At 43.8% G+C, this 20,646-nt stretch overlaps 1 protein-coding gene across 1 annotated transcript; it reads right to left on the bottom strand.

Moving 5' to 3' along the window:
* Positions 1-13,659: 13,659 nt before the first annotated feature.
* SLC25A4 (solute carrier family 25 member 4) lies at positions 13,660-17,730 on the bottom strand. Its single transcript, XM_050792606.1, has 4 exons — positions 17,468-17,730; positions 15,689-16,175; positions 15,038-15,178; positions 13,660-14,121 (listed from the first exon to the last, which is right to left on the bottom strand). Exons 1-4 carry the CDS (start codon positions 17,576-17,578, stop codon positions 13,964-13,966), a joined length of 897 nt encoding a protein of 298 aa, XP_050648563.1. The 5' UTR covers positions 17,579-17,730; the 3' UTR covers positions 13,660-13,963.
* Positions 17,731-20,646: the final 2,916 nt, after the last annotated feature.

Genomic DNA, 20,646 nt, shown 5'->3' on the forward strand with positions numbered 1-20,646 from the left:
CTGAGTTTTGATCCTATGTTTATCTCTAAAATGCGCTGTCTTGTTCCTATTTTCAAAATCAGAATAACTTTTACGTGCCTTACAAGACCAAGAATTAGTAGGAATAAAGTTGGAAGGATGGTGTCAGTTATTTCTGTCTTTGAAAGTATAATATTTACATGGAAAAGAGTTTGCTTAAAATTATATTCTTAATCAGAATTTATTTAAACTACATCATCTAATTGCTTCTGTAAAATTGTTATGGTACTACAATACAGTGGACACTCTTACAGCTTAAAGAAATGGGCTTTTTGTTGTTGTTGTTTGTATTTTTGAGATGGAGTCTCGCTCTGTCACCCAGGCTGGAGTGCAGTGGCACGATGTTGGCTCACTACAACCTCCGCCTCCCAGGTTCAAGCAATTCTCCTGCCTCAGCCTCCTGAGTAGCTGGGATTACAGGCACACGCCATCATGCCTGGCTAATTTTTTGTATTTTTAGTAGAGATGGGGTTTTGCCATGTTGGCCAGGCTGGTCTCGAACTCCTGACCTCAAGTGATCCACCCACCTCAGCCTCCCAAAGTGTTGGGATTACAGGCGTGAGCCACTGCGCCTGGCCAATAAATATTTTTTAAAAGTAGTCATGTACATCAACGTTTCTTACATGTTCTGTATGAGTAATAAACACCTAAAGCTTGCTGCAAAACATCAGTTTAGGAACTTTTTATGAGGGTTTAATAAAACTAGCGCCATTGGAATAAATTCCCGAGTAGCTCCTGCAGTAGCTTATCTGAGCTCTCAACAGCAAAGAGAAAGAACGCTAGAGCAAATAGGATTATGTTATGGCAGAAATTTTTATTTGATTTTTCAATTCTGGTGATGGATTTTTAATTCATTTAGAGATATTTTTGGAGCCACCATAATAGACTCAAGATTCTATGCTTCCATTTCCAAATTTATTTGGTAAATCCAGGTAAGTTGCACTATTTGCCCTAGATGACATTTTTGAGGTTTAACTGGTTTACGAAATAAAACTTAAGAGGTAACATCATTATTTTACTATAATGAGACAAGAGTTTTTTCACATGACTCTAATCCACAATTATAAGATAGTAAAAGAATTTGAGGCCGGGGACGGTGGCTCACACCTGCAATCCCAGCACTTTGGGAGGCCGAGGCGGGCGGATCACAAGGTCAGCAGTTCGAGACCAGCCTGGCCAACATGGTAAAACCCCGTCTCTACTAAAAATACAGAAATTAGCCACGCATGGCGGTGGCGGCGCCTGTGGTCCCAGCTACTGGGGAGGCTGAGGCAGCAGAATCGCTTTAACCCAGGAGGCAGAGGTTGTAGTGAGCCGAGATCACGCCACTGCACTCCAGCCTGGCAACAGAGCCAGACTCCATCTCAAAAAAAAACGTATTTGAAGAGTCACCAAAAATGATAAAAACTATGGTGCCAAATTCTTACAGGATATATATTGCAATGATAGTCTTCACCAAAAAACCACACATCACATTTTATCTCATACATTTTGGAATTATAGCTAGTCTGCAAAGTCTGGAGGGTGCTTTGTTCTTGATTGCATTCTGAGAATCTATTTCATGCAGAAAATATGCAGCAGTAAGCAAATATATCTGTTTCCCACATAGTTACCTGTATAAACTAGAAAAATCTAATTGTTCCATTAACTACTGTCTTCACTTTTAACACTTGAGTGTAGTTTTGCCTGTTTTTGAGCTTCATATAAATGGGATTATGCTCTTGTGTATGACTTTGTAGCTCAACATCTTTATGTTTGTGAGATTCTTTGATATTGTTGCATGTAGCTGTAATTGGTTCACATTGATTTTTATGTAGTATTCTAGTACTTGACTATACCATGATTCATGTATCTATTATGTGGTTGATTGATATTGTGGGTGGTTTCTAGGTTTTGACTATTACAAATAATGCTGATGTGAGGACTTTTGTAAACGTGCCTTGGTTGCTCTGTGTGTACGTTTTAGTTGGGCATGCAGTTAGCAGTGGAGTTGCTGGCTCAGAGCCGTGCTTGTGTTTAACAGTGCCAGAGTCTTCCACAGTGAGTGTAACAGCTCCTTCTTCCACAAAAGTGTAAGTTTGTGTTGCTCTAGAGACTCGTTAATATTATTGTCAGTCTTTTTTTTCTTTTTCTTTTTTTTTTTTTTTTTTTTTTGAGTCTGGGTCTTGCTCTGTCACCCAGGCTGGAGTGCAGTGGCCCGATCATGGCTCACTGCAGCCTTGACCTCCCTGGCTCAAGCGATCCTCCCACCTTAGCCTCCCAAGTAGCTGGGACAACAGGCATGCGCCACCATGTCCAGCTAATTATTGTATTTTTTTGTGGAGATGGGATTTCGCCGTGTTGCCCAGGCTGGTCTCGAGTGCCTGGGCTCAAGCAATCCTCCTGCCGAGGCCAACCAAAGTCCTTGCAATCCCAAAGGGATTCCATGTGTGAGCCACAGCAACTGGCCTTTCATTCATTTTTTTAAAGTTTTAACTATTCAAGTAGATATTTAATATAGCTCATTGTGATTTTAATTGTATTATTTTGACTAATAATTAGACTGAACACTTTTTTAGAATTTTTCAACTTTTAGATATAGAGGGTACATATGCAGGTTTGTTACATGTATATTGTACCCAGGCAATGAGCATATTACCCAATGGGTAGTTTTTCGGTCCACGTCCCATTCCTTCCCTTCCCCATCTGGTAGTCCACAGTGTCTATTCCCATGTTCATGTCCGTGCATGCTCAGTGTTTAGCTTCTACTTAGAAATGAGAAGATTTTCCGTTTCTGTGTTAATTTGCTTAGGATTATGGCCTCCAACTCCATCCACGTTGCTGCAGAGGACACGATTTCATTATTTTTATGGCTGTGTCATGTTCCTTAGTGCATATGTACCACATTTTCTCTATCCAGTCCACCACTGAAGGGCACCTCGGTCAATTCCATGTCTTTGCTATTGTAAATAGCATGGAGATGAACATACAATTGCATGTGTATTTTTGGAATAAGGCTTTATTTTCCGTTGGGTATATACCCAGTAATGGGATTGCTGGGTCAAATGGTAGCTCTGTCTTCAGTTCTTTGAGGAATCTCCAAACTGCTTTCCGCAGTGGCTGAACTAGTTTACATTCCCATCAACAGTGTATAAGCATTCCCTTTTCTCCACAGCCTCTTCAGCATCTGTTGTTTTTTGACTTTTTATAATAGCCATTCTGACTGGTGTGAGATAGTATCTCATTGTGGTTTTGATTTGCATTTCTCTGATAGTGATAACGAACATTTTTTCATGTTTCTTGTCCACTTACATGTCTTTTGAGAAGTGTCTGTTCATCTCCTTTGCCCATTTTTTTTTTTTAAGGTGGAGTCTTGCTCTGTGGCCCAGTGCTCTGCACTGGAGTGGTGCGATCTCGGCTCACTGCAACCTCTGCCTCCCGGGTTCAAGCGAGTCACCTGCCTCAGCCTCCCAAGTAGCTGGGACTACAGGTCTGTACCACCACGCCCAGCTAATTTTTGTATTTTTAGTAGAGATGGGGTTTCACCGTGTTGGCCAGGCTGGTCTCAAACTCCTGACATTTTGCCCTTTTTTTGAGATGGAGTTTTGCTCTGTCGCCCAGTCTGGAGTGCAATGGTGTGATCTCAACTCACCACAACCTCCGCCTCCCGGGTTTATGCGATTCTCCTGCCTCAGCCTCCTGAGTAGCTAGGACTACAGGCGTGCACCACGACTCCCAGCTATTTTTTATATTTTTAGTAGAGATGGGGTTTCACCATGTTGGCCAGGATGGTCTCAATCTCCTGACCTCATGATCTGCCCGCTTTGGCCTCCCAAAGTGGTGGGATTACAGGCTTGAGGCACCACGCCCGGCTGATTTTGCCTATTTTTTAATGGGATTATTTTTTGCTTGTTGATTTAAGTTCCTTGTAGATTCTGGATATTAGTCCTTTGTCAGAGGCATTGTTCGTGAATATTTTCTCCCATTCTGTAACTTTACTCTGTTGACAGTTTCTTGTGCTGTGCAGAAGCTCTTTAGTATAGTGAGGTCACGCATGTCAATTTTTGTTTTGTTGCAGTTGCTTTTGAGGACTTAACCAAAAATTCATTGCCAAAGTCAATGTTTAGAGGGGTATTTGCTAGGTTTTTCTCTAGGATTTTTTTTTTCCCTTGAGACAGAGTCTGTCACCTAGGCTAGAGTGCAGTGGCTCACTGCAACCTCCGCCACCCTGGTTCAAGTGGTTCTCCTGCCTCAGCCTCTTGAGTAGGGTGCCACCGTGCCCGGCTAATTTTTGTATTTTCAGTAGAGTTTCACCATGTTGGCCAGGCTAGTCTTGAATTCCTGACCTCAAGTGATCCACTCACCTCAGGCTTCCAAAGTGCTGGGATTACAAGTGTGAGCCCACTGCGCCTGGCCTCTTCTAGGATTTTTAGAGTTTGAGGTCGTACATTTAAATATCTAATCCATCTTGAGTTAATTTTAGTACATGGTGAAAGGTACGGGTCTGGTTTCAATCTTCTGCATATGGCCAGCCAGTTATCCCAGCACCATTTACTTAACAGGGAATTCTTTTCCCACTGCTTGTTGGTGATGGCCTTGTCGAAGATGAGATGGTAGTAGGTGTGAAGCTTTACTTCTGAGTTTTCTCTTCTGTTCCATTCTATTCTACTCTGTTTTTGTACCAGTACCATGCTATTTTGGCCACTGTGCCAGTGTGATGCCTCCAGCTTTGTTCTTTTTACTTAGAATTGCTTTGGCTATTAATACTCGCTCTTTTGGCCGGGCGCGGTGGCTCAAGCCTGTAATCCCAGCACTTTGGGAGGCCGAGACGGGCGGATCACGAGGTCAGGAGATCGAGACCATCCTGGCGAACACGGTGAAACCCCGTCTCTACTAAAAAATACAAAAAACTAGCCGGGTGAGGCGGCGGGCGCCTGTAGTCCCAGTTACTCGGGAGGCTGAGGCAGGAGAATGGCGTAAACCCGGGAGGCGGAGCTTGCAGTGAGCTGAGATCCGGCCACTGCACTCCAGCCCGGGCGACAGAGCCAGACTCCGTCTCAAAAAAAAAAAAAAAAAAATACTCGCTCTTTTTTGGTTCCATATGAATTTTAGAATGGTTTTTTTTTTTTTCTTTTCCCTAATTCCATGAAGAAATTAGAAGAAATGTTGGTAGTTTGATAGAGATAGTGTTGGGTCTGTAAATTCCTTTGGGCAGCATGGCCATTTTAACATCTTTCAACCCATGAGCATGGAATGTTTTTCATTTATTTTTGTCATGTCTGATTTCCTTCAGCAGTGTTTCATAGTTCTCCTTCTAGAGATCTTTCACCTCCTTGGTTAGCTGTATTCCTAAGTATTTCATTTTCTTTGTGGCTATAATAAATGGGATTGTGTTCTTGATTTGCCTGTCAGCCTGGATGTTACTGGTGTAGAGAAATGTTACTGATTTCTATAAATTTACGTTGATTTTGTATCCTGAAATCTTATTATAATTGTTCATCAGTTCTAGTAGCCTTTTGGCAAAGTCATTAGGGTTTTCTAGATATAGAATCATATTGTCAGTAAAGAGAGATAGTTTGGCCAGGCGTGGTGGCTCATGCCTGTAATCCCAGCACTTTGGGAGGCCAAGGCAGGCAGATCATGAGTTCAGGAGATCAAGACCATCCTGGCTAACACAATGCCTGTCTCTACTAAAAATACAAAAAATTAGCTGAGCATGGTGGCACGCGCCTGTAGTCCCAGTTACTTGGGAGGCTGAGGCAGGAGAATCGCTTGAACCTGGGAGGCAGAGGTTGCAGTGAGCTGAGATCGTGCTACTGCACTCCAGCAGCCTGGGCAACAGAGCAAGACTCTGTCTAAAAAATAAAATAAAAATAAAAAGAGAGAGAGAGAAATAGTTTGATTTATTTTCCTTTTGGATTCCTTTTATTGCTATGGCCAGGACTTCTAATATTCTGTTGAATAGGAGTGCTGAGAGCAGGCATCCTTGTCTTCTTCCAGTTCTCAAGGGAAACCCAGCTTTTGCTTGTTCAGTATGATGTTGGCTGTGGGTTCGTCATTGAGGGCTCTTATTATTTTGATGTATGTTCCTTCGATGCCTAGTCTATTGAGGGTTTTTTTTTTTTTTAATTACGAGGGGATGTTGGATTTTACCAAAAGCTTTTTCTGTGTCTATTGAGATGATCATATGGTTTTTGCTTTTAATTCTGTTTATGTGGTAAATCACATTTATTGATTTACATATGTTGACCCAGCCTTGCATCCTAGGAATAAAGCCTAATTGATCCTGGTGAATTAACTTTTTGATATGCTGTTGGATTCAGTTTACTAGTATTTTGTTGAGAATTTTTGCATCTGTGCTTATCAGGGATATTGGCCTGAAGAGTCCTTTTTTTGTTGTATCTCTGCCAGATTTTGGTATCAGGCTGATGCTGGCTTCAAAGAATGAGTTGGGGAGGATCCCTTCCTGTTGGTTTTTTTTGGAATAGTTTCAGTAGGATTAGTACTAGTTCTTTTTTGTATGTCTGGTAGAATTTGGCTGTGAATCCATCTTTTGCAGGGTTTTTTTTTTTTTTGAATTTTTATTTTTGGTAACAGATTCTATTTCAGAGCTTGATATTGGTCTATTCAAGGTTTCAGCCTCTTCCTGATTCAATCTTGGGAGATTGTGTGTTTCCAAGAATTTATCCATTTCCTCTAGATTTTAAATTTTGTGTGCATAGTTGTTCATAGTATTCTCTGAGGATCTTTTGTATTTCTGTGGGATGAGTTGTAATGTCATCTTTGCCATTTCTGATTATACTTACTTGGATCTTTCTTCTTTGTTAATCTAGCTAAGCTAGCATTGTATTAATCTTCCCCCCCCCCCCCCCAAAGAACTCTTGGTTTCACTGATCTTCTGTATGGGTTTTTTTGTTCGTTTGTTTTTGAGACAGGGTCTCACCCTGTCCCCCAGGCTGGAGTGCAATGGCGCGATCTTGTCTTACTGCAACTTCTGCCTCCCAGGCTCAAGCAATCCTCCCTCCTCAGCCTCCCAAGTAGCTGGGACTACAGGTGCACACCACCATGCCAGGACGATTTTTGTATTTTTAGTAGAGATGGGGTTTCACCATGTTGGCCAGGATGGTCTCGAACTCCTGACCTCACGATCCACCCACCTCGGCCTCCCAAAGTGTTGGGATGACAGGCATGAGCCACCACGCCCATTCTAAACTTTCCTCTTAATACTGCTTTAGCTGCATCCCAGAGATTTTGGTAAGCTGTGTCCCTATTTTCATTAATTTCAAAGTGCTTTTATTTCTACCTTAATTTCGATGTGTATCCAGGAGTTATTCAGGAGCAGGTTGTTTAATTTCCATGTATTAGTGTAGTTTTGAGAGATCGTGGTATTGGTTTCTATTTATATTGTACTGTGGTCCGAGAATGTGCTTGGTATGGTTTCAGTTTGGGTTTTTTTATTTTTGGAGACTTGCTTTATGACGGAGCCTGTGGTTGGTCCGTGTGTTGTGTGTGCAGATGAGAGGAATGGATATTCTGTGGTTGCTGGCGGAGTGTTCTGTGGAGATGTCTGTGAGGTTCAGTTGGTCAGGTGTTGAGTTTAGGTCGAGTTTCTTTGTTAGTTTTTCTGCCTCGATGATCCGTCTACTGCTGTCAGTGGGGTGTGGAAGTCTCCCACTCTTCTTTTGTGGTTGTCTAAGTCTTTTCATAGGCCAAGAAGACCTTGTTTTATGAACCTGGGTGTTCCAATGTTGGGTGTGTATATTTAAAATAGTTAAGCTTCTTGTTGGATTATGCCTTTTATCATTATGTAATGCCCTTATTTGTCCTTCTTAATTTTTATTGGTTTAAAGTCTGTTTTATCTGATACAAGAATAGTGACTCCTGTTCTTTTTTGATTTCTCTGTGCATAGTAGATCTTTCTGCAACCCTTTGCTTTGAGCCTGTGGTGTCTTTACTTGTGAGCTTGGTCTCTTGAAGACAGAAGATGGATGAGTCTTTTTTTTTTTTCTTTGAGACAGGGTCTTTTTCTGTTGCCCAGGCTGCAGTGTGGTGGTACAAACATGGCTCACTGCAGCCTCAACCTGGGCTCAAGCAATCGCCCCTCCTCAGCCCCCCAAGTAGCAGGACTACAGGCGTGTGCCACCACACTTGGCTGAATTTTTTTGTGTGTGTGTGGAGACAGGGTTTCGCCATGTTGTCCGGTCTGGCCTTGAACGCCTGGGCTCAAGCAGTTCTGCCTATCTTGGCCTCCCAAAGTACTGGGATTACAGGCACAAGCCACCCTGCCAGGTCCCTTCCCGGATATTTTTAATGTTACTTCAGTCATTAAAGGTTGTATGTAACATATCTGAAATGCTTGGACAGAAGCGTTTTGGATTTTCGGTATTTTCAGATTTTGTAATATGTGCATATACATAATGAGATGCCTTGGGGATGGGACCCAAGTCCAAACATGGAATTCATTTATGTTTCATATACGTAGTACACACATAGCCTGAAGGTCATTAATACAGTATTTTTAATAATTGCATGCATGACAAAGTTTTGACTGTGACCCATCACAAGGTCAAGTGTGGAATTTTCTATCTGTGGCACTATGTCAGTGCTCGAAAAGTTTTGGATTTTAGACCATTTTGGTTTTCAGATTTTTGGATTAGGGATCAAGAATGAAAATTGTTTTTCCCAGGTGCAATGAACATATTGTTATTTTTCCCTCAAACATGAAGGCATAAAACCTTGGCATTCTCACTGATAATGAACATTTTTTTTTTCTTTAGACGGAGTCTTGCTTTGTCACCAGGTCGGAGTGCAGTGGTGTACTCTCAGCTCACTGCAACCTCCATCTCCCAGTTTCAAGCGATTCCCCTGCCTCAGCCTCCCGAGTTGCTGGGACTACAGGTGCATAGCACCACGCCCAGCTAATTTTTGTATTTTTACTGTAGAGATGGGGTTTCACCATGTTGGCCAGGATGGTCTCGAACCCCTGACCTCGTGATCCGCCTACCTCGGCCTCCCGAAGTGCTGGGATTATAGGCGTATGCCACCGTGCCTGGCCTGATTAACCTTTTTCTTCAATGTCTGTATCATGTCCTTTCTGTTCTTCAAAACACATTACTCATTTTCATTGCCATCATTCTAATCCATGCCTTCATCACATCACATTTGGGTTACTAAAATAAGCTTTTAGCTAGAAAAAGCTGAGGAAACACTGACTTAAGATTATATGTTATGTGGTGTGTTACTTAAGTCACGTCTCACATATTTTTAGTCTGTTTTACTTGCCTAATAAAAGCAAGCCCCTGAGAGCAAGGACCATATGAAGCTTTTGCATTGGTTATGGCATTCAGGCTGACAGGAAGCCATACATGGGTGTCACTCAATATGTGTGATTCATCAGTGACTGCAAAAATGGCAAAACTAAACTCATCTAATCCTTAAAGGGCTACGAAAATTAAAATGACTATGTAGAACACACAAAAGTCACACACAAGATGTTTGATGTGAGGCATGTTAGAGGCATTTTGTTGTTGTTTAGGGACAGATCTGACCCTGTCTCCCAGGTTGGAAATCAGTGGTACGATCAGAGCTCACTGCAGCCTCCCTCCTCAGCCTCTTGAGTAGCTAAGACTACAGGCTTGTATCACCACACCCACCTAATCTTTTATTTTTTGTAGAGACAAGGTCTCCTTATGTTGCCCAGGCTGGTCTCGAGCTTCTGGGCTCAAGTGATCCTCCCACCTCGGCCTCCCAGAGTGCTGGGATTATGGACAAGTCACCATGCCTGGCTGGTGATCTTTCTCCAATGTTTATGACTTCAAAAATGGTAAGACAGCTGATTCCCATTATTCACAGGAGTTACATACTACAAAGTTGAGGCAAACACTGAAACATTTTGCCAAGCGGAAATACAAGGTTAGGTTCCCATGAGCCGCTGGTCACAAAAATCATACATAACCTTGTTTTATGTATTTACACTTAAAGACACCTTATTTAATATATATTGCTGATGGTTAACACTGAGCTCATGGCCCAGGCCCGAAGCCAGCTATTCTGACACATGCATTTTCCACAAGGCATGTTTTAGCCCTCCTGTGCTGAGGAACAGCACTTGTGCACTCTGCTTGGGGGTTAATTGGCAATGATTGTGCCTCAGATAAACCGCATTGGCCACTGCACAAAGCTTGGGGGCCTTTTTAAACAGCAGAATTACTGTAGCATGAAGTAAACACGTGAACAGGATGCTTGTTTACAGGATGAGGCTGAAATGAAAAGGCCGGGTAAGTGTCACCTTGTTCCACTCCAGCTGGGGACATGTGTGTCAGGCAACATCACTGTGTGTCCAAGGACCTTAAAGTGGTTACAAATAAAGTTTGTCAGTGAAGCCAGTTTACAGATATGTAATCTGTGAATGAGATCAACTATACTTTATTGTGGATTAATAAAATTACTGCTATTCAGGAGGAGCAGAAAAGCAAAGAATCTTTATGACACGGTAGACTTTGTTCAATTTTATTTAAGGGCTTGAAATTTGTATTTAAGGCAGCCGTAAGTTTTTATTCATTGCATTATACAACTCCAACAAGCCTGTCTGGCCACCCCCACGGTGCTTTGCATGTTCAGGATTTCACCCGAACTGATGAAACCCTCTCCCAAGTATTTTGTAGGTTCCCTGTGCTTTTTAGATGCACCTTCCCTTCTCGTTCCTTCTTACATCCAACAGAAACTTGCTACACACCTTCTCCAGCCTGGGCATTATCGCAGGTGTAGAAGATAAGTCCTTCTTGCGGTGCTTGCATTCTCTTGCAGCCTTGCACCTTGTGGGTGTTTAGTAAATGCCACCTCAACACAAGGGATACCACATATTTTACAGAATAAAATGGAACGGAAGCAGTCGCCCAGTTAATTGAGATTTCAACACAAATACTTGAGACAAGTTTTTACTGTTTTTAGTGTCCAATTGTTACCATTATGGACTCACTCATGTTGTATCATCCTCCATAATTTTTCTCATACATTTAAAATAAGGTCTTAAAAAGATATAAGATGCCAATAGGTGAGGCTTTAGGGGAGAAAATACCTAAAAATGATTGGGGCAGGGGGTGGTGGCGGTGAGGGAGGGCTGCGCCTAGGAGAGAGCTGTGTGGGAAACAGGGCTGATGAGAAATTCCTGGGGCGGGTACCCAAGAGTCGGATGCTCAATTCGAAGTTGCCACTTTTACGTAAACCAGACCTTCCAGCATGACACAGCTTTGCACAGTGATGGTATGGCATGAGGGTAGGTTAGTGAGGGAAGTACTGCCTGTTCTCCTGCCAGATCCCAGCACTCTGTCAGAGGCTGAGGGTTCTAGGAATTCCTGGTGAGTTAAGTGGCCTCGGTAAGGAACTGGCTCAGCAGGGCCTGGGGTAACGTTCATTAGAGATAACCTCAGCAGGAAGTGGGAGGGCCGACATCTGGGTCACATGCAGAATGTGGACAATGTGCACTACTTAATAAATGTTCATGCCTCTTCCCTCCCCCTTCCATGCCAAGATTAAAGACCAGAACACAATTATGTTTCTTGGTTGGGTTGGGAGCATGCACTGTTCATTCATTGTGTCAGGTCTCCCTCCTCCTAAACTTGGGCCCTGCTTTGAGATACACTCCATGAAAGTACTTGCCTACTAGCCTGCCCTGCTTTTATTCCCTATCAGCGACAGGATTTGGATCCTCATATTATCCTTAGAATGAAAAGCAACAGGAGGACAATGGATCCAGGAGGCCTCTAACTGCACATGTGCTACCTCACCTCTAGGAGACAGGATGGAGAAGTACCTTCTTTTTAGCCCTTTAGACTTTATTGGCCTAGATATCTACTAGGTAAGGTCAGATGTGATCCTGGATTTTATAAAACTCAGACCTTGGTAACTGTGGTAAAAGCAACACAGCCAATTTTTAGCTGGGGAGGCAGGAGTGAGTTGGTGGAAGGGCTTGGTAAGCAAGGTAAAGAACAGACACCAACCCCCACCACCCAACCACCCGTTAGAAAACACCGAGAAGACATTTGCCTGCCTTTCAAGCTTTGCCAAGGATACAGGGACTTATCACAATGAGTGAGTTCAGACCAGGAGTTCAAGACCAGCCTGGCCAACGCAGCGAAACCCCATCTCTAATAAAAATACAAAAAATTAGCTGTGCGGTGGTGCACACCTGTAATCCCAACAGGTCTTCCGGTTAGTCACAATCCAGGAGACTAGAGCAACTGTTTGGTCTTTTCCTGGTCCCAAAGTGTGAACTTTCCAACCTGAAATTCTAAGTATTTTCCCCTGGCTCACAAATCTCGGAGGGGCAAATGCAAAACTGACTTCCTGTAGGTCTTGATAAATTCTTACAGAAGTACTGAAGGATGCTTTCCACACCCATGCTTCTAAATCTAGTTATTTTCTTTCAAAGTCTCCATCTCCCACCACTCCCTCCCCCGATTTCATTTCCCTTCTATTCCTTCTCAAGCAAGATGTACTGTCTTAAATTATCTAACAATGGCATCTCACCTTTTCTCCCCTCCTATCTTTTCTCCCTTCCACCGGGCCTAAGAGGTATTAAATACTAGCTTGATAACTGCTGCTATGGACTGAATGTGTCCCTTCAAAATTCATCTGTTGAAATCTTAACCCCCAAAGTGGTGGTGTTGGGAGGAAAGGCATTTGGGAGGTAACTGGGTCATGCGGGTAGAGCCCTCATGAATGGGATTAGTGAGATTATAAAAGGGACTACAGAGAGCTCTGTCGCTCTTTCTGTCATGTAAGGATACAAGAAGTCAGTAATCTACAACCCAGAAGAGGGCCCTCATTAGAACCTGACCAAAGAGGCACCTTGATCTTGGACCTCCGGTCTACAGAACTAAGTTTCTGTTGCTTATAGGCCATCAGTCTACAGTACTTTGTTATAGTGGCCTGAACTAAGACAATTGATTTTTTTTTTTTTGAGACAGGGTCTTGCCCTGTTGCTTAGGATGGATGTGGTGGCCATCTCAGCTCACAGTGACCTCTGTCTCTCAGGTTCAAGCGATTCCGGTGCCTCAGCCTCCCGAGTAGTTGGGATTAAAGGTGTGCACCACCACATCTAGCTAATTTTTTGTATTTTTATTAGAGATGGGGTTTCGCTGCGTTGGCCAGGCTGGTCTTGAACTCCTGGTCTGAAGTGATAAGCCTGCCTCTGCCTCCCAAAGTGCTGGGATGACAGGTGTGAGCCACCGCACCTGGCCTTGACTTTCAATGAACACTCTCCACTTATCATAAAATTCTAGGTGTCACAGTTATCTAAAGGGATGAAAACAGAGCATTTCCTAATCATAGAAAATTCTCCAGACTGTGACTTAAAGCTTTTAGCAGAATCTCAGAATTTCTAAAGACTGCAGGAAATTGCCTAAAACAAGGCAGGATTACAAAAGCCATTGTCACTTTCTAGCCTACAGCAACACTGGGTAAGATAGAATATGACCTGCCTGAGTTTGAAAAATAGAACTTTAAGCATTGTATGTTCTCATATAATACATACTCAATATAATATCTGGCATTTAGAAGCTTGGCCACTGACTGATAAATGAATCATGCTAGAAAATATACATTTTTGATCTTTTAAAAACGCATTTTACAGTTAATAAGAGTTCAATAAAATAGAAAACGTGCATTAAGTGGTCTTTATTGATGTTTCACATTCAGTTATTTCTTATCACTTCTTCAGTTAATTGTACAAGTATGATAAATTATTTTCTATTTGCTGTGGGAATTTAAATGTAAAATAAATACAAAATACATCTGTGGTTTAATGAACACTCAATGAAGCAACTTTTCTGAGGTATTCCTTTCAGTCTGGTTTTATCCCAGATCTTTTTACTTCCCCTAGGAATAGTCTATTAAACCACACAATGGATCTGTGAACTTGTGGATCAAGGTCACTGTAAATCAGTGAACTTGTGTTTTAATTACATTAGACATACTTTTTGATCTCATCATACAACACCAATACAAAAGCACCACCCATGCCTCTCAACACATTGGACCAGGCACCTTTGAAGAAGGCCTTGGCTCCTTCATCTTTTGCAATCTTCCTCCAGCAGTCAACTGTCCCCGTGTACATAATATCAGCTGTGGAAACAAACGGTGAGGGCTCCATAACGCTGGAGGAAAGACCTTTCCTCTGAAAGATACCTGCACACACTGTTACCAGCTGTATAAAATCAGGGTCATCTGGGCATGGAGTCCCAGCTCCATGCAACATTCCACTGGACATGTCCTTCCTTGCTTAACTGGCAGGCTGGGCCTCCTGTCATTCCTACTCCATTAGTTCAAGGTCAGTGAAGAACTGGGGCAATTAACCAAGTAATTCACAGACTGCCCGACTGTGAAACAAGAAGGGCGCAGAGCAGCAGGAGTATTACGCTACGTGGTTACCTTGTTTCATGGAGGACCAAACTGCGGCTAGCGTCAGATGATACTGCACAAGGTTATGCAGTTAAAATAAAAGGCTGTAACGAGTTGAAACATATGAAACTGCTAACATTGGACTGTTTTTGATTTTTAAAGTGGCAATTTCATATGGTTCACCCTATAGAAGCCAAAACTTTTTATGGCACAACAGATTGCTTCAGGCCATCTCTACCCAGCCAAACACCCCATCCTACTAACACCTGTAAGTCAGAGGGAAGCGAGAGTTCTCCGTAAGCAGCAGCTACTTCTTCTCCCCAGCTGTTGCACCCAGGCTCATAGGGAAGAGGGCCTAGGGTCTCTACAATGCTAGATACCTAGTTAAATTCACATCTAAGTATCTTTCTGTTGATGTTCTTACCATCTCTTTAATAAAATGGAAAAAACTTTTCCCTAATAGGATAGTTGAGAATGTCAACTATCCTATTAGGGGGAAATTAATACAATCTTTCTTCCCTAAGTCCTTATCAAATAATTTTGAAAATTAATTTCCAGTCAGGAAGACTGAAAGGAACACTGTAAAACGTTCTCCTCGGGCAAAAATAAAGAGGTTTAGATGAGTAGAGCACCAGCTTACCCCCTTTCCGGCCGGACTGCATCATCATCCTACGACGAACAGTGTCGAAGGGGTAGGACACCAGCCCTGCGACTGCCGTCACACTCTGGGCAATCATCCAGCTCACAAAAATGTGCACGTTCTTGGGGTCAGGCAGCATCCCTGTGGACAGAGCCAAGAAGCCGAACGGCTATGAAGCGACTGTTCTCAGCAGAAAGCAGGTGGAGGGAGAGAGGCCACCGCACCTCCAGCTGCACGCTCTGACCTTGCGGGGAACCTGCCCCTGTGCAGGTGCCTCACGTATGAGCAGGCGGCCAGCAAAGGTGGCTGCTGCCGTCTCTGGACCCCGGGGAGCCAGTGCTCTGCTCATATGCAGGGCACTGGAAGTGGCTTCAAGTTAAACTCAGTAACTGCTATGGCTGTGTCTAGAGGGAGACAGGCTCCCCCTTCCTCCTCTCTTAATAACTAAAGGCCAGAGTGTATTTCAGTAGAGGACACGAAGACTGCTTTAGCTATTAATTTATGCACAGCACCTCCTCATTCAGAAGCCTCAATTATCCCAGAGACTAGAAAAAAACAAGATGGATATATATCAAGTCCTTTGTGAGTTACAGATCCCGTAGGATCCTCTATCCACACCGCCCTCCTTCTCCCCTGATGCCCCTCTCTCACCCTTGGCAGTATCATAGACTCCGAAGTAGGCAGCTCTGTAGATAATGATGCCTTGGACAGAGACGTTGAAACCTTGGTAGAGACCCCTCAGGCCATCAGACTTGAAGATCTTGATGATACAGTCGCCCAGACCATGGAACTCACGCTGGGCGGCACCCTTGCCCACGTCGGCAGCCAACCTGGTCCTAGCAAAGTCCAGCGGGTAGACAAAGCAAAGGGAGGTGGCCCCAGCGGCCCCACCAGATGCCAGGTTACCAGCAAAGTAGCGCCAGAACTGCTTATGCCGATCCACACCCCCTAAGAAGAGCTGCTTGTACTTGTCCTTGAAGGCGAAGTTGAGAGCTTGGGTGGGGAAGTAACGGATCACGTTGGCCAGGTTACCCCTCCAGAAGGAGAGAAAGCCCTGCTCCTTGGGGATTCTCACCACACAATCAATGATCCCTTTGTACTGCTTCTCGGCACTGATCTGTTTGCTGGCATGCTGGACCTGGTGGAGGGGAGGGTGGGTGACAGAGGACAGGCAGGGCAGGGACAGGGGAAGAGGACAGGAGAAAAAAGAAGGTTTGCACTTCCTAGATTTTTTTTTTTTTTTGAAGAAAAAAAGGATGAGGAAATCAAATGGATACTGAGGACATGTAAATGGATACTGTTATCCATGTTAGTTACTAGATAACAAGCCAAAATAATCCAATGTGGCTTCAATTATTAGGGTATTTGAGGGAAAAGGTGCTGCCCCAAATAAACTGAAGAGGTGACTGAATTGTATAAAGCTAGCCATTTATCTATTTCACTTTCCCTAGGTCTGAGAACTGTATGAGGGGCTTACTGGGGGACAGAATGAGTAACACTCCCTGCTTCAAAGGGCTTTGGATTTAATAGACATGATGGCCAAAAAATGACAATTTCTCAGTGTCACTCTGATCACCCTGGAGATGAGGATCTCTAGTAGATGCTCTAATAGAGGAAGGAGAATAAATCCACTAAGCATTAGGGCTCCAAAGTTTTCAAGCAGACAATCCAAGTAATCAATTATTGAGGGTTCGCTGCCTTTGTGAGCAATTTGTGGGGGGTTTTGTTAGCAATTTTGACTCCCAAATTGGGCTCTTCCTCATTGAGGGGCCCTGACCTTTTGGGCAGGTGGAGAAAAACAGGAGGATGATGATAAGCCATTCAGCGACCAGGTAGGGGAGGAAAAGATTTGGAGACAGGATGATCTGAGTTTATTCCGAAAATTGTTTCTTAACATTTCAAAACCTCAGCTTCATCTGTAAAATGGAGAAGAAAAACTCTCTCACAGAGGTTACATAAAGATGAAGGCGTCAGCCTGCATACAGCACTGTGCGTGAGATACGATAAGGGAATTCCTGCGTGATGATTATTTTGGTGTTTTCATTGTAAAGGTGCGTGCGCATAAGACGGTGCCAAAAATACTGGCAATCACTAGGTGCCTCCAGGCCTGAGTGCACGCCCGTGCTGTCACGGGCGCAGGATCTGGCACACGTAAACCGGCTCCGGGTGGGTTTCCATATATAGACACCCGAACGCCGGACGCCACCCGACACCAGGAATCTGCGACTGACGCTGGACCTGTCTCTACGCAGAGGGCACCTTCTTCCCCCACAAGCGGGCGGGCGCCCGGGCCTGTGGCCTGGCGCAGATTTTCCGCGGCGCCCCGCACCCTGCAGCTCGCGCCGCATCGCGCGCCCCGCCCGGCCCACCTCGCCAGCGCCCGCGCCTCGCACCGCGCCCGCGCCACCCCTTGCACCGCGCCGTCCTCACCTGCAGCAGCAGTTTGACCCTCTCGATGGGGGCGACCGCGGTCTTGGAGACTGCAGCGGCGACACCACCGGCCAGGAAGTCCTTTAGGAAGCTCCAAGCGTGATCACCCATGGTGACAGCTCGACGCACTCAGCCCGCAGGCAGCCCGCTCGCGCTCTCGCCCACGCCCGGCCTGGCACCGCCGCGCAGTCCCCGATCCTGCGCGACGCGAAGGGGCCGCCGCCTCGCCCGCAGCCCCCCTTATATCCGCGCCGGGCTCTCGCGAGAGGAGGCGGGTCGCGGCCGGCGCCCGCGCCGCGCATTGGCTGGGCATGTACGCGGCGCCCCCTCCTCCCGCTTCAGAGGGCATCGGGGGCGAAGGCGTTTCCGGGAGCGGGGCTGGGCCGGGGGCTGTCCCTGCAACTTGGGACATTTAAAGGGCACATTCATGTTATCTGTCCCGCCGAGCCCAAGGAACACCGTGTCACCGCGGCATGTGGGCCGCGTATTTATAGCACAAGCAGCCTTAGGCCGGGTTGAAGCCGGGGCAGACACCGGGCGGCTGCCTCCAGCGGAGCGTTCTTGACCCTCCGGCCTGCACGGGCCGCCCTCAGGCCCAGGGATTTCGAGCCGTTTCCTCCTTCTTGCATCTAAAGGCGCCCCCCACCAGAACTCACTGCCTGGATATGGGCTTCCTTAGAGCCGTGCGCTCCGGAGAGAATAAATGGCAATCCTCTCAGATACTGTGGTCACTCGATGCTGTGATTGCCTCATAGAATCTGACAAACTGCTGCCTCTCACTTCATTTCATTCAATCGTTCGTTCCATCATTCATTCTGCTGTTACATATTGATGTGTCTGGCACTCAGTGCCCACAGGAAAGGCCTGGTGCAGGGGGGACTAGGTGAATTCATACTTGTTTTGGCAAAACTCTGACTCTAAAACACAGGTCACTTCTTTTGTAAGCCCCTAAAGGGTTTAACGTACCACTCTGCTCTCAGCGGAATTTCAGCACATATCAGGGCAGAATGTTCTCAGTCAGCTGGTGCCTTCTTGAGGGTCAGTGCTGTCAGTCTTCCAGAGAAGATCCAGTCCTTAGCTGTATTTGCCTCTTTTTAATGGCAGCTAGGGTTGAGGAAATGCTATTTAATCCCAGGAAATTGATTGCAATTAATTTCTTAAAATATATAAATTTGAGCTTTTATTTTCCTTAGCTTGTTTTTTAGGCAGTTCATGTAACCATACAGCTTTTCAAATACAACTGTTCCTTCCCCTAGAATGACTGCAATTTGTTTTTAACTTTAAACTCTTTACTCAATGATCTTCCCATGTTTGCTAATTTTCATTTGTACCTTTAACGAAGTTTATTGTTTTTATAAGCTTTTTTCTTTATTATGTTTGCTGACATCATGTTAGAGGTTTATGGAGCTGCAGCTGTGTGTCACCTGGGCCTGGAGACTTTGGTATAGCAGAAGTCACTCCGGTTCCAGGGCCACAGAGGGCAAGCGTTTTTCTAAGAGTGGGGCAGGCTAGAGTTCCGCAATCCAGGTAAGCAGAATGAAAGCTAGGAACTAGTGCAAAGTTGCCTGAGGTCAGAGCAGACAGAAAGTCAAGACCTCAGAAGAGACAAACAGATAAACCATGTATGTGTTCATTCAACAGACTCTTGTTGAGCATTCACTGTGTCCCAAGAACCAAGTGTAGCCCTGCCGATTGAGTATAAGTAGACATGGCCCATCTCCAAAGACCTTAGAGTTCAGTGTATTCATCACTTGCTCCACTTTATCACAACTTCACTTACAGATTTCCATGGATCAGCATAATCCACACAGTAATCCTTTTTAATTATAATAGCGCACTGTATCCCATCCTGTAATATAGTTGCTTTTAAACCTCCATTTTCCTTTTAATTGTACATTAGAATTGTGTCTTATTTTTATTATGAAAAATAGGCCGGGTGTGGTGGCTCATGCCTGAAATCCCAGTATTTTGGGAGGCTGAGGCTGGCAGATTACCTAGGTCAGTAGTTCAAGAACAGCCTGGCCAACATGGCAAAACCCTATCTCTACTAAAAATACAAAAATTAGCCGGACGTGGTGGCTCATGCCTGGAATCCCAGCAGTTCAGGAGGCTGAGGCACGAGAATCGCTTGAACCTGAGAGGCAGAGGTCATAGTGATCTGAGATCACTCCACTGCACTTCAGCCTGGGCGACAGAGAAAGACTCTCACTCAAAAAAAAAAAAAAGAAAAGAAAAGTAATGCTGTTATATTGAAACTTGCACAAACTTCATTTTCTCCTCTAAGTTTTTTCTTCTCATATATTTCCCAAATGGAATGGATAGATTAAGATTGTTAAAGTTTTGTAGCTTTTGCTACATGTTGACAAATTGTTCTTCAGATGGGCTTTCCCTCACACTCTCCTCCAACATGGGCTTTAAAAAAACAGAGTTATTTGTGAGTTATTTATAAGTTTGAATTTGTATTTAATTACTATGAAGCTGTATATATTCCATATGATTCAATTGAATCTGACAGTTTGACAAAGTTTCCCTTTTGTGTAAACTTTTAATCTTCATTGACTACTGCTGGAGTGGAAGCAGAGTATTTATATTAACAACAATTCTTTATATATTTGGGGCACTAAATATGTGTTGAATGTTTTTCATTTTGTTGTTTTCCTTTTGGTATTTATTATATCGTTCTATTAGTGTTATGAACAGATTTATAGTATGATGATATACTTCATGTTCTGATGTAAATGTATCTCTTTTCTAGATATAGCAGTCTATTTACTCTAGTACATATATCAGTTTTTTTCTTCTACTTTGGGTAGCTATTTTTAAAATGTCTAACACCATGTTTTATATTGTATGGAGGTATAGGTCTAATTTCACTTTTCTCCATATCATGCGTGGGTATCCCAATACTAATTCTTAAGCAGATATTTTCTTCTCTCCATTATTTGTCTTATATTACTAAGTCTAGTTTGTCATATATTAAGTTGTCATAATAGCTTTAATTTATGAAATATCCACACTATGACATATTTATTTGATCTTCATTTTTAAAAAATAAGCTGATATATGATTCTACAATCACTTAAAAAATAAAGTTTTATCTGCTTATATGTCTGGATTAATTTTTACTATCAAGTTGTTCAATTATTTAAACATCACGGGAAGATATTAGACATTTAAAT

The sequence above is a fragment of the Macaca thibetana genome, chromosome 5, assembly GCF_024542745.1.
Source record: "Macaca thibetana thibetana isolate TM-01 chromosome 5, ASM2454274v1, whole genome shotgun sequence".
NCBI lineage: Eukaryota > Metazoa > Chordata > Mammalia > Primates > Cercopithecidae > Macaca > Macaca thibetana.